Consider the following 12,634-nt stretch of genomic DNA (forward strand, 5'->3'; position numbering starts at 1 on the left):
GTGTAAATGTTGCATCTTGCGCTGGATTGCATTTCTCAAAAAAAAAAAACATTAGGAATATCTATTTTTTATTAGATTTACATTTTTTGCTGTGTATTTTTACAGATAATAGTGTTAACAAGCTCGATTAAAAGGCGTAGACAGCTACAGTATCTGAAATAAATTATCAAAATAAATAATTTTAATATTTGCTTAAATTATCCATCAACTTTATCCTACCTTTTGTATCAAACGAGGTCAAATAGAGCAATCCTGTTACAATATCGACGAAGCTCCAACGAGATATTGCTACAATTGGATAGCAAACTTGCGACACCTGCCTAACGTTCCAGACGAGCTCTAGGTGAGATTTATTTTCCAGCACAATAGCACTCTAGTAAGAAAGAAAAATAAAATTATAAGAATTTACATGGCTGTTGTCCCCTTCGACCAGAAGAAACTTACTTCAGTACTATTATGGTAATGCTCCTCCTGTCCTTCTATCTCGTACCCAGTGGGGAGATCCACTTCAACCTTCCAAAGTTCTGGCTCGTAAAACAGGAGTGGCTTAAGCAGGGTAAAGCAAAGGTATAACGCTAGCTTATGATTTTCAACCTGTCTCTTCTTAATGTTCACCCCAATCTTCTCACTATTTGATACGTTACTCGGTTCGGTTCTAGTTGCATTTTTACTCGCCAAACTATACCGAACGGACAGCTTCATCAACACCAAACCCGTACCTCTCGCTGATACACGCACACCGGTTGTGCCCTGGGGAAGCTGAACAGTTTGTAATAGTTCCCTGTTGGTTGCATTAATCTCAAACTTGTGCCCTCCTGCCTCGATGTACATGTTGGGCATGGTGGTGGGGATTTTGTGTGCCAACGCTGCGAGTGCTTCTAATGCGACGATCCTCTCCAACGAAGCTACAGAACGATCACCGGCGAATGTGTGCTTTTGAAGCCATTGGGCAATGCGTATCATTTCTTCGTGATTGATAGCGTTTCGTTTGATGTTAGCAAGAAGCGCATAAGCAGTTGCTTCTTGGTCGCGCTTTTCCGGAGACGATCGAGGATCGCCTCCCGAGACACTCCAGTAGCGATACTTTCCATCCACAATAGCCAGCGAGTTAAGCTTCGCAAGCATTCTTGCACTGTCTGGGTGGTTTATGAGTGTAAGTAGATAGGTCGTTTTTGCCAATAAGTAGACATCATTAATAGGAGAGGCTAGTAGTAGGGAGATCGTTTTGTTGATGAATTGTTTATATTCCCTTGAAAACTCCTTTCCAACAAATGCAAACATAACGCTACTCGCAAGTGATAGCTCCTTTCCTCCGGTACGCTGTATGTGGGGATGTGCGATCGGGCAGCTTTCATTGAAACTACCATCCTTGCCGCTTTGCAGCATGAGCCAGTTTAGTCCATCATTTAGGAAATCAATTTCTACTGGAATAGCTTCGTACATGATTAGCTTCCTGAGAGCTTGAACGGTGCTCGCTGTAAACCAAACACCACCGCACTCGTGCAAATTTCCAAACATACTAAATGATCCATCATCCAACCGATATCTAGAAAGCTGCTGGTAGCCAACATCCATGTACGAAAAAAGCTTTTTCTTCGTATCGGGTGATAAAAGGTTAGCCCTTTTCAAATAATCGTAAACAGCCATCGTTGTCTGGAGGAAGAGTAAGGTCTCTTCCCCGTTGCCATGTGACGATCGAACCATGTGCTCCAAATCAAACATGTTAAGATTAAGGAAGGTTCCTGAAGAGACAGACAATTATGTTCATCCTGCGTTCATATCTTTTTTTTTTTTTTTTTGTTAATTCCTTCTTACCTACGACCGAAAGAGTAACCTCTCTGTAATTTACATCACGATTCTGTTCAACGGGTGGTAATGCTAGATTGAACGTTAACTTGCTCTGTTGAGGAAAATCTAGCACCCGGACATCTTCTACCGTACGTATTAAACCTTCAGGACGAACTGGAATCGATTGTCGCACAGAATCTAGCACTTTCCCCTTCGAATCGCGAAGAAACACCTCTAACGTGAGTTCACCAACACTGCTTGAACTGACACTAACTCGTACATTTTCCGTTGCTCCTTGTGCAAGGTAAAGAGGCGTTATTTTCATCGTAGGACGCACCTCCAACGACACGTTGATCGCTTTACCATAATTGTGAACGAGACAGTGAACGCTGACCTCTTCGAACCGTTTGATCGATGGTGGCATGTGAAGCTGTACGAAGATACGCTTTTGTGATTTGATTTGAAGCGGCTTCTTCAAGATCTGCAATCCATTAACGGGACCAACGGAAAAACCGCTCACCACCCAGGTCGTTATGGTGTCGGGAAGTGATTTTTCGATGGATGTTTGGCCACTGTTGGATGGAAAAAAAATATTAAACGGACAGTGTTTCAATGGATATCACTGTGTAAGGATCATACTTCTTCGCTTTTATCGATTCCCACAGCCACGTTTCAGGAAAGTCTTCTCTAACACTGTCATCCTCGTCCAGGGTTGAAGTAGTTCGTGCCAGCTCACCAAAAGAGTGTGGAATGAATCCAACTGTAAGAAGATAGCCACATTAGAACCATGCTTTAACCGCTTTTCCACAATATTACCATCCGGAAGATACCCATCCGTCAGCAGCGTAACTCCAACACTCTATTTTTGATTCGAAGAAAGCAATGAATTCCAATAGAAATGTACTTTTGCATGTTCAGAAAACACAACTTACCCCAAAACTATCATACGATGACCATGTGCCCAATGTCCCTTCTAGAGATTGCAACATTTTTTCCCACTTTTGTTGAGTTATATCATTGTTTGAGCTAGTTCTATGCTTTATACGCTCATCAACGCCCAACAAACCAACAAAGGCGTCCTTTTCCGCGAGTATATTGAAGGAGTACCTATCCGAGTTTGGTTCCATCAAATGTTCTGTAACGTTAAGCTAAAGAAGATCTTTTGCAATGCTCACTGCAATATCAAAGTAACGACTTAAGGCATGCATCAACTTACCGCACTGCTACTGGAGGACAGAAATCTTATAATGATCGAAGAACTCAATATCTTTCCATCCTCCTTGACGGCGAACGCTAACAACTTCATCTGTGGTGCCATCTGCGGGCTTGATGTTAGCGTCAGATGATGAGTATTGACCCGAGTGGCCGATTTCTGAACACCACTTGCACATACTTTACCATGGCAGTAGCCAACGTAGTAGATACGATCAATCCTAACGTTTGAATGAACATCAACCGTGATGTTTCGACGGACGATACAGCTGAAAATAAACAGATCTTAGTTGGTTTATCGTGCTCGACACAGTTAACGTCCACTCGTTTACGTACTATGCCTGTCGTGTAGTTATTGCAAGATATTCAAGACTCCTTTCCTCGTACATAGGATACGCGAAGACGAGAGGGAAAATATGATTCCTGTACACACCCTCCACAGTAACTTCTGCCGTGCTCGTAGTCGTATTGATTGCAACCCTGAAGACTCCGTTTGCGTTTGTCTGCAGCGACAATATACTTGGCGCCACTTCGTCAATGTCATTTCGATCTTCGTCGAGCACTTTGTAGCGAACTGTAACAGGTTGATTCACAAGCGGTTTCTCATCAATCGTTGCAAGCTTCACCATTAATCGCATCGCCAGCCCCGGATAGAATGCTTCGTTGCCATCGAGCACCTCCATCGTGACACCTCCAGCATTGTGTACCGTGTAGGAGCAGGTCGTATTGTAGCTAACGCCCGTCGAACTCTCGGTAACGATCACATCGAACCAAACGTTACGCTCTTCGTCACAGGATTTGGCAACGACGTCCGTTGGAAAGTCCACAATAGCTGTTCCGTTGATGAAGAGTTCTTTGCGTGCCACTTCCTTTGTCTGGGACGGATAATTGTTGTAATTGGCCCGCACGACAACCGTCGCATTGCCCCGCACTGATCCTCCGTGCACGAAAGACGCGCTCAACTTGAGAGACATTTTAGGTTCATCACATTGAAAGTATGCCTTCGGTATGCTTTGCACCTGCACCCTGTACAGTGGCAGTGTGTACTCCTCTACACTGAACGTATCTTTGTAAATCTGCTCATTCACGCAGGCAGTGATTATCCACCGGCCAAACGATGTGTACTCAGCCAGCTGAAAGCTTCCCTCGAAAACGCCGCTGGAAAGCGACACACCGTTCCACTGTTTCATGCGAACCCGGTCTGGATCGGCGATGAAGATCGTTGGCCTAACACTTTGCCCCACCGGTTTGGTGTCCGGCAGCAGGAACAGCACGCGAAACTGCACCCTATCGCCCGGTTTGTATGCAGGCTTATCAGTCTGAAACAGCACCAAATAGCTCCGGTCGATGCGTTCCAATGAAGTTGTGTTTAGTAAGGTTTGCTTTTGCTTTTCCCAAACCTTGAGCTGGTAATGCCCTTCCTTCAAACTATTAAGCTATTACAGGTAAGAGGTAATCATGAATAACACTCCTTAGAGATGAATTTAACTCTTCATTTAATATACTTACAGACACTTCAACCTTCCGCAGTTCCTTCGGCTTCACCTCCACAGATGTTGCTCCAACAACCGTATCATTTGCGGTAACAATTTCATACATAAATTGCTCCGTTCCAGATCCTAAATTGCTCACCATCAGTTCATAGGCGGTGTGAGGCCGCACCGTACGAGGGGCAAGCATTGCGTACCTAAATAATAAAAACCCCCACACACTCGTGTTCAAGTTTATTTCACTATCGGCCCACCCCGGCTGACTCACCTTTGACCGGCACAATCTCGGGGAATCCCCCACACGACTAAGACGACGAGAAGCAGCATCGCAAAAACCGCATTCGAAGCCATTGCGCACGATCCGCACGCTACGGGTTAAGAACGGAAACTGATCTCGGCGCGCGAAAGAGTCATAGCGCGAAGGGGTCTTGCCTTCGCGATCGCGTTATGCAATCGTGCAAGATTGTTCGCCCAAGGACGGTTGGCTAGCGAGTGTGCTGCGGGAGATAATTTCATTCAACTGAGCTGTACATTTAGATGCAAAATTCTATACTTATGATCGTCACTGTACAACTCACACTTTGAATTGACCAGCTTGCATACAAGCCAGTCGTTATTATCACCCGCACGATCAACATTCACCAACGACTTTGTAGAACGATCGTGTTCAATATTTATTCTGCATACAATGTATTTTTCCATTGCGTATATTTTTAAATCGACGGTCCTGGCACCTTAACAGCTGCCGTTCCAAAAAAACAGAATCCAATAATAAGATTGCCCTTAAATCGAATCACGCAACAATGTTACGCGAGGTCATTCAACCAGATTCGTTTTAATGTTTCTAGATCATTTTACCTCCGCGATTCCGCATAACAACGCACAATCGGAGCACTGTTTGCATCCAAAGTTATCATTACCTGGTACTGGCTAGCGCGATGGATGCACTTCCCTTGCCCGACTTATTATCTGGAGGGCGTTTTGTTGGTGTTATGTTTCAACAATCGAATGCATCCTGCACCCCGAGATGACCCGGTGCATATTAAGCATCGAGCGAGCGACTCCGGTAAGGTAAACAGCGGAATCCGTGATAAGCGAACGCCTTAAAAGACGCACTTCGCACCGTTCCCGGTAGCAGTTGGCTGGCTAGCGTCCTTTGCGTCCGACCCGCAAACTCAAGCGAGCAGTGTGTGAGAAACAGTGTGTGATGAAGTGGTTAGTGTTAGGTGAGTTTTGAGGTGAACAAGAAATGGGTGTGTTCTTGATGTTAATATTGGTATCGTTTGTTTGCAGCCTTTGCCCTTGTGGCGGCTACCAGCTGGGCACAGGGAAGTACCGTGAAAAGTGTCTTCGTCGGTACCGACGCACAGGAGTACGTGTACGAGTATGAGCTGGATGTGACGACCGGTGTGGTTGAGCCGGAGTACGGTTCCATGTACCGTGTAAAGGCTTTCATGCATGTCCGCCCAGGTTAGTTGATCTTTGCTGTTCTTCTACTACTTTAATTCCCTAGAAAAGACTGACACAGACTAATGCTCTAAAACTTCACAGATCCCTCCGGCAATGGTACGTTCGTGTACTTTGACCAACCGAAGGTGTTCCTGTACACCGGTCACCTTCCGCTGCCGGTTGAGCCAACGGACGCTAACTACACTCAGTACGCCAAGCAGGCTGAACCCTTTGTGCAGCCGTTTTACGTGACGTACGACAAGTTCGGCATGGTGCAGGAAGTGTTCACCACCAAGACGGACGTGCTGTGGAGCGTTAACCTCAAGAAGGGTGTGGCCGGTATGCTGCAGCTGCCGGTGGACAAGATCCCAGCGAAAACGCTCGCCAAACCGTTCGTCTTTACCGAGACGGAGGAATCGGTCTATGGTAAGGTGAATGTAACGTACGCAGTGAACCCGCTGCACTACGAGACGGTCAAGATTGTTAAGACTCCAGACTATGAAACGTTCACCCATCTGCCGCACGTCATGTACTCGAACGTGGAATCGCACCAAGCGTTCCACAACTGGACCACCTGGAACTCGGTACTGCCGGTGGTGGAGTACGAGGTGCAGTACGGCAAGCACGGCGTGTACGTGCTGAAGGCACACTCCGAAAGCATCAAGTATGTGCAGCCGTTCACCGTTGAGGGACAGAAGCAGTACGTCAAGACGGAGCAGAAGGTGAAGTACGTGCAGGCGGTTGCCCCGACCAAGCAGTACGAGTTCTCGAGCTTCCCTGTATGTAGCAAACTATACAGAAAGTGATCGTGAAGTGTACAGTATTAAGAACATTTTCCGCTTCTTCTCAGATGTACCACTATGTCCACTACGAGACGTCGGAGTCTGTGTTTGAGGAGACTTATCCTACGCTCGCCACCTTCACGCCCGTGGTTGACATCTCCACCGTTGGTCCCAAGGTCCAGGCCATGCTGTACGAAGCTGTCCAGTATCTGCAGGTAAGAGTTTCAGTTTCCTTTTGAGGCTGAAAATGTTCCACAACACCTCCAAAAACACCATCTCATCACCAACAGGAAACCCCGATCACGCACCAGCAAACGGACACAAAGCACGGCATCGTGATCACGCGCATCATCGAGTCGCTGAAACCATTCACCGTCGAAAACTACGCTCAGTTCTGGACGGTGCTCACGAAATCGACCACCCCGAAGGATCTGATGGCCGTCGACATCTTCTACAAGGTGCTGCCGTCCGTTGGCACCAAGTACGCCGTCCAGTTCGTGATGGATATGGTGAAGAACCACAAGGTGAAGGATTCGGTCGCTTCCGGCATGCTGTTCTCGCTCGGTGTCAATGTGCGCGCTCCCTCCGTCGAGCTGCTGCACAGCGTCGAGGAGTTCATGAACTTCCCGAACTACGTCAAGCCCGATGTTGCGCACGCTGCCATCCTTTCGTTCGGTACGATGGTGTACAAAACGTTCCAGCACGATCACTACTCAACGGAGATCGAGAAGTACATCAAGGTGTACTACAAACATCTGAAGGAAGCGAAAACGTTCGAGGAGCAGCTGGTGTGGCTGCACGGTTTGAAGAACATTCAGCTCGGTACGGTCGGTGAGCTGCTGGTGCCGCTGGTCAAGGGCGAACAGGTGCTGGAGCTAGCGTACGATCGCCACCTGCAGGTGCACGTGATCTACGCGCTGATGGAAATCATGGAGCACGAGCATGACGCACTGTTTGAGGTTGTGTTCCCGATCGTCGTTGATGATACGCTGCCGGTTGAGCTGCGTGTGGCCGCCGTCAAGGTGATTGTTTCCATGGAGGATGTGCACTACTTTACGAAGCTGGTTGCGTTCATGAAGATGGAAAAGAATGTGCATCTGTACTCGTACTTTGTGACGACCGTGCGTAGCTTGGTCAACTCGGACGTTTACTTCGGTACGGACTTCTACCACTACCTGCAGCACGTTGTCACGGAGTTTGTGCACTACGATGCGGCCGTCGAGACGAAGTCGTTCTTCTACGACTACGTCGATCCGGAGCAGAAGGTTGGCAGCATCATTCGCGGTAACATGATCGCGGATGTGAAGTACAACAAGGTGAACCAGTTCTACGTTAGCTTCGCCCCGTACGTGATGGATCGCGTGTACGATCTGTACTCGGTGTACGTCAAGTTCGAGGGTGTGCACAATCCGCTGTCGCTGGTGTGGCCCAAGCTGTTCAACGTCGATCCGAAAACGATCAACGAACCGATCACGAAGAACCACGAAAACGTCCCGGTGCACGTGGAGTTTACGTTCATGGCGAACGGCAAGGTGATGTACACGAAGTACTTCAACGAGGAAACGATCAAGCAGTTCTACACGTACACCTATCTGACTATCCTGAAGACGCTGCAGTACCAGTTCACGACGGTGCTGAATGTGGCGGAGGTTGAGCTGTACACGCCCACGTACGATGGTGTGCCGGCGAAGATTAACCTGAAGCTGCCAGTCGTCTCGCAGTTCAAGTACAACGTGGTGGTGCCCTCGACGACCAACGCTAACGAGGTGACGCTTACCGTGAGCAGCTTCTTCCGCATGTGGGCTCACGGTTACTACGGTGTGTCGGTGTACAATCCATTCGCCCTTACCTGGCAGGGAGCGCGCCGTGTTCAGGCGTTTGATTTCAACGTTCCGCTTGTGTTCGATGTCATCTTCAACTTCCAGCAGAACTCGTTCAAGCTCGTGTGGAGCAAGCACGCCAACGAAGCGTTCAACGTGGTCGGCTTCAAGTCGCACGTCAAGACGCAAGTGTACGCCCGCCCCGACACGGAGGTGGACTACCTGAAGTCGACCTGCCCCACCTGCTTCCACTACGAAACGGTGACGGCCGTCCCGGCACCCAAGAAGAAGGATGTCGTCCTGTACGAGGCACACTCCAAGTACACCGGTCTCCACTTCTACCTGTCCGTGTTTGATGTGGAGGTGCCACCGACCGTCAAGTACTACAAATCGCTTACCGACGTCTTCACCTCGGAGCTGTTCCACGACCTGGAGCACGTTACCGTGTTTGACTTTGTGACGAAGTATCTCACCTGGTTCTACACGACCGTGCTGCCACCGACCCCGATCAGCCACGGTGTCGTTGGGTACGTTAACCCGTGCAAGGTGTACGCGTTCGATAAGGTCGAGTTCACGTTCAAGGTTGACAGTGAGGTACTGCCGCACAAGCTGTGGACCACCCCGGACTACCGCCAGTACGTCAAGTTCACGGCCGTGTTCAAGAAGACCGATGTGGTCGTGAACCACTGGGACGTGAACGTGTACTACACGCACGAGCATGGTACGTACTTCAAGACGATCAACATGCAGGTAACGCGCCAAACGCCGGGCGAGAAGAACATGAATATCTGCCTCGACTGGGTGAAGGATGTCGTGCCGGAGTCGGTCACTGGTAAGCTGTCGTACTTCCACGGCTACTCGTACGATCACAAGTGCGTGAAGGACGATATGGTGGTGTCGATCGAATGGACCGGTGTGCCGTCGGAGGTGCAGAAGAACTTCACCTCGTACATTCTGCCATCGTACCATACCGTGCCGACCTACTACTACCAACAGTGTGTGCCGCGCGTGCTGCCCATGTTCGAGGACTACTCCGCACCGGTTACGTACGAGTGTGCCGAGCTGTACAACACCGTCCGCAAGTATCTGTACACCGTCGACTACAAGCACGTGTACCCGGCGTACGTAGAGTTTGTTAAGCCGTTCTGGTTCTGGGTGAAGCATGTCGTGCCGTCGTACTACCCCGAGGTGGAGCAGTTCCACTTTGTGCCGGAGAACCGATTCGTGGTGGAGGTTGAGTACCCAATGTACTATACGTATCCGATCGTGGATGTTGTTGTGAAGTCGGCTTACGAAACGGTCGCATTCGAGCATGTACCGTACTACGATTGGGTTTGGGTGTTCCAGCCCGACAGCACCGTGTTCACCAAGTAAGTATGGAATGGTTTGATTGAAACAGCATTTGTTCTTACGTTTTTTAACGCATTTTCTGAAGGTACTTCGAAGTGATGAAGTCGTTCGGATACGTGGACAGCTGCGTCGTTAACCCGGTGTACGAGTATGCTCCCTATCACTACACCGCCGCCAAGGAACCGATGTACAACGAGTGGGTTCTGTACGCTTCCGATCATCCCACGACCTACACCTGGGCCGTTTATGTGCAGAAAATGGAGAAGAAGCATGTTGTAAGTACAGCAAACCTGATGAAAGATGGATGAAATTGAGCTTCAGCGATCATGAAATTCTTCTCCTTCTCGCAGGCCTTCAAACTCGTCCTAAACGGTCACAGCGTTGTGGTTCAGCCCCTGTTCGGCAAGCAGTACGAAGAAGGTACCAAGAAGTACACCTTCACCGTCGACAGCGAGCTGATGTACGCCCTCGAGCACGGCAGCACGGATGTGTATCCGTTCAAGTACTACTACGTTTACGATACGATCGTCTTTGCCGTACCGAACGTTTCCCTCTACGTGACGTACGACGGATACCAGGTGAAGATTGAAACGCCCAAAACGGAAAACGTTGCCTTCTATGGCCAGTGCTACGTGTAAGCTGCAGTAGGGATAATAATGTAAACTGCCATTGTAATTCAATTTCAAGTGTCTCGAAATAAATGAACTTTTCAATGTAATTGCCTACGGTGTTCAAACCTTGTAGAATACAACCTTTCGACACATCTATACACCCAGCTCGCCGTTGATTGACAGTCGTATTCTATTGCTAAATCCCCCAATCATGCTGATCACTCTATCACCTATGATAAGACCCCCCACTGCGTAGGCAGCTTCTTACGATAACCACGCGTTATCGCTTCCCTCAGCCGTAAAACACTTACGGTGGCTCCATTCCGTTTCACCTATAAAAGGAAGGTTTCACGCCTTGCAATCGGTTTCTATTCTGTCGTGTGTTTCTTTCGAAATGATCGTTAAAACCGTTTTGCTGCTGCTTTGCTGTGCTACCGGATTGCTTCAGGGGGAGCAAGTCCGGTACGATAACTACCGTGTGTACGAAGTGTCGATCGCTGATCGAACGCAGCTCGAAGCGCTCCAGTATCTGGAACGCTATCCCGATGGAGTGAGTGTCTAAAGAAGAGTTAAATAGAGAGATCTGTGTAGTTACATTTCGGGTTGCATTTCCTGTTATTTTTCAGTACCTCTTTTGGGAGTCCCCTGTGCAGACGAACATGAAGTTGAACATTGTGGTGCCACCGCACAAGTACGCCGAGTTTGAGGAGATGAGCAACCAGCTTGCGCTCACGAACCGTTTGCGTATTTCGAATCTCCAAGAGTATGTTTCGAACGTTCATTTTTGGTGATATTATCTTACGTGATGTCATTTTTTTGAAATACACCTTCATTAGGGTCATCGATCAAGAAAGCCCGAAACGATCGCGTCGTGCTTTCGATTGGAAGGAGTATCAAACGCTGGACGAAATCTACAGCTGGCTCGATGAGAAGGTGGCCGAGTTCCCTGCGATCGTGTCGGTGCAAACGGTCGGCAAGTCGTACGAGGATCGCGATATTAAGGCGGTAAAGATTTCGTACAAGGAAGGTAATCCGGGTATCTTTATTGAGTCAAACATTCATGCCCGTGAGTGGATCACATCTGCCACTGTGACGTGGTTGATCAATGAGTTCCTTACGTCCACTGCACCGGAGGTGCGTGAGTTGGCAGAGAACTATGACTGGTACATACTGCCGGTGGTTAATCCGGATGGTTTCAACTACACCAAGACCACCAACCGGCTGTGGCGCAAAAACCGTTACCCGCACAATGTGCTGTGCTACGGTGTGGACATGAACCGTAACTTCCCCGGACATTGGATGGGTAAGTGATAAGTGAAGTCAGTGAAAAGGAGAGTGAATACTTAACGGTGGATGGTTTTCCTTCTCCACAGAGGGTGGTGCCTCGGCCGTCCCTTGCACGGACACGTACGCTGGACCGGAAGCTGGTTCGGAAATCGAAACGCAAAACATCATGAACTACTTCGTGAGCGTGAAGGATAAGGTGAAGGCTTACCTGTCGTTCCATTCGTACGGTCAGTACATCCTGTTCCCGTACGGTCACCAGAATGCGGAGTACTCCGAAAACTACTACGACATGATGGAGATGGGTGAGGCGGCCGCTGTTGCTATTTACAATCGTTACGGCACGCCGTACGAGTTCGGCACTACGGCTGATGTGTTGTGTAAGTGTGATAGCATATCTCGGGGAGATCCTGTTCACAGCCATAAGCCCTAAGCTCACTCCATCCTTCTTCCTTCACAGATATTGCATCGGGCTCTTCGCCGGATTGGGCGCACGGTACGCACGGCACTCCGGTCGCTGCCACTTTCGAGTTCCGCGATAATGGCTACCACGGATTCATCCTGCCCCCGGACCAGATCATCCCGAACGCGATGGAGGTGCTGGATGGGCTGGTAGCCTTCTGCCGCAAGGGAAAGGAGCTCGGACACTTAACGGTGTAATCGGTGATTTGCGGTACATTGTGAACGATCTATAGTAACAGATTAGATTAGCGTGATATATAATAATAACAATAAAAAACACATACTCACGTTTGCTCATTGATTACACAATGTTTCGGGCTCACTGAATCACTCTTTCCGCTTTCAGGAGCCGTACGCAATGTTTTATTCAATGTATGTCAATAATG

At 48.6% G+C, this 12,634-nt stretch overlaps 3 protein-coding genes across 3 annotated transcripts; 2 read left to right on the plus strand and 1 right to left on the minus strand.

Annotated features, from left to right (window-relative positions):
• Positions 1 to 67: 67 nt before the first annotated feature.
• On the minus strand, positions 68 to 4,988 carry LOC120958332 (CD109 antigen-like). Its single transcript, XM_040381047.2, has 11 exons — positions 4,759 to 4,988; positions 4,510 to 4,687; positions 3,337 to 4,436; positions 3,005 to 3,269; positions 2,721 to 2,936; positions 2,605 to 2,647; positions 2,428 to 2,548; positions 1,816 to 2,360; positions 445 to 1,742; positions 220 to 373; positions 68 to 153 (listed from the first exon to the last, which is right to left on the minus strand). The coding sequence occupies exons 1-11, from the start codon at positions 4,839 to 4,841 to the stop codon at positions 128 to 130; spliced, it is 4,029 nt and encodes a 1,342-aa protein (XP_040236981.2). The 5' UTR covers positions 4,842 to 4,988; the 3' UTR covers positions 68 to 127.
• A 338-nt stretch (positions 4,989 to 5,326) lies between these two features.
• Positions 5,327 to 10,609, plus strand: LOC120960057 (uncharacterized). Its single transcript, XM_040383978.2, has 7 exons — positions 5,327 to 5,716; positions 5,784 to 5,960; positions 6,042 to 6,718; positions 6,790 to 6,936; positions 7,012 to 9,911; positions 9,977 to 10,166; positions 10,242 to 10,609. The coding sequence occupies exons 1-7, from the start codon at positions 5,698 to 5,700 to the stop codon at positions 10,527 to 10,529; spliced, it is 4,398 nt and encodes a 1,465-aa protein (XP_040239912.2). The 5' UTR covers positions 5,327 to 5,697; the 3' UTR covers positions 10,530 to 10,609.
• A 249-nt stretch (positions 10,610 to 10,858) lies between these two features.
• Positions 10,859 to 12,549, plus strand: LOC120960063 (zinc carboxypeptidase-like). The gene is made up of 5 exons (XM_040383989.2): positions 10,859 to 11,052; positions 11,129 to 11,265; positions 11,339 to 11,805; positions 11,876 to 12,166; positions 12,247 to 12,549. The coding sequence occupies exons 1-5, from the start codon at positions 10,897 to 10,899 to the stop codon at positions 12,444 to 12,446; spliced, it is 1,251 nt and encodes a 416-aa protein (XP_040239923.2). The 5' UTR covers positions 10,859 to 10,896; the 3' UTR covers positions 12,447 to 12,549.
• The last annotated feature ends 85 nt before the right edge of the window (positions 12,550 to 12,634 follow it).

Source organism: Anopheles coluzzii, chromosome 3 (assembly GCF_943734685.1).
Source record: "Anopheles coluzzii chromosome 3, AcolN3, whole genome shotgun sequence".
Lineage (NCBI taxonomy): Eukaryota > Metazoa > Arthropoda > Insecta > Diptera > Culicidae > Anopheles > Anopheles coluzzii.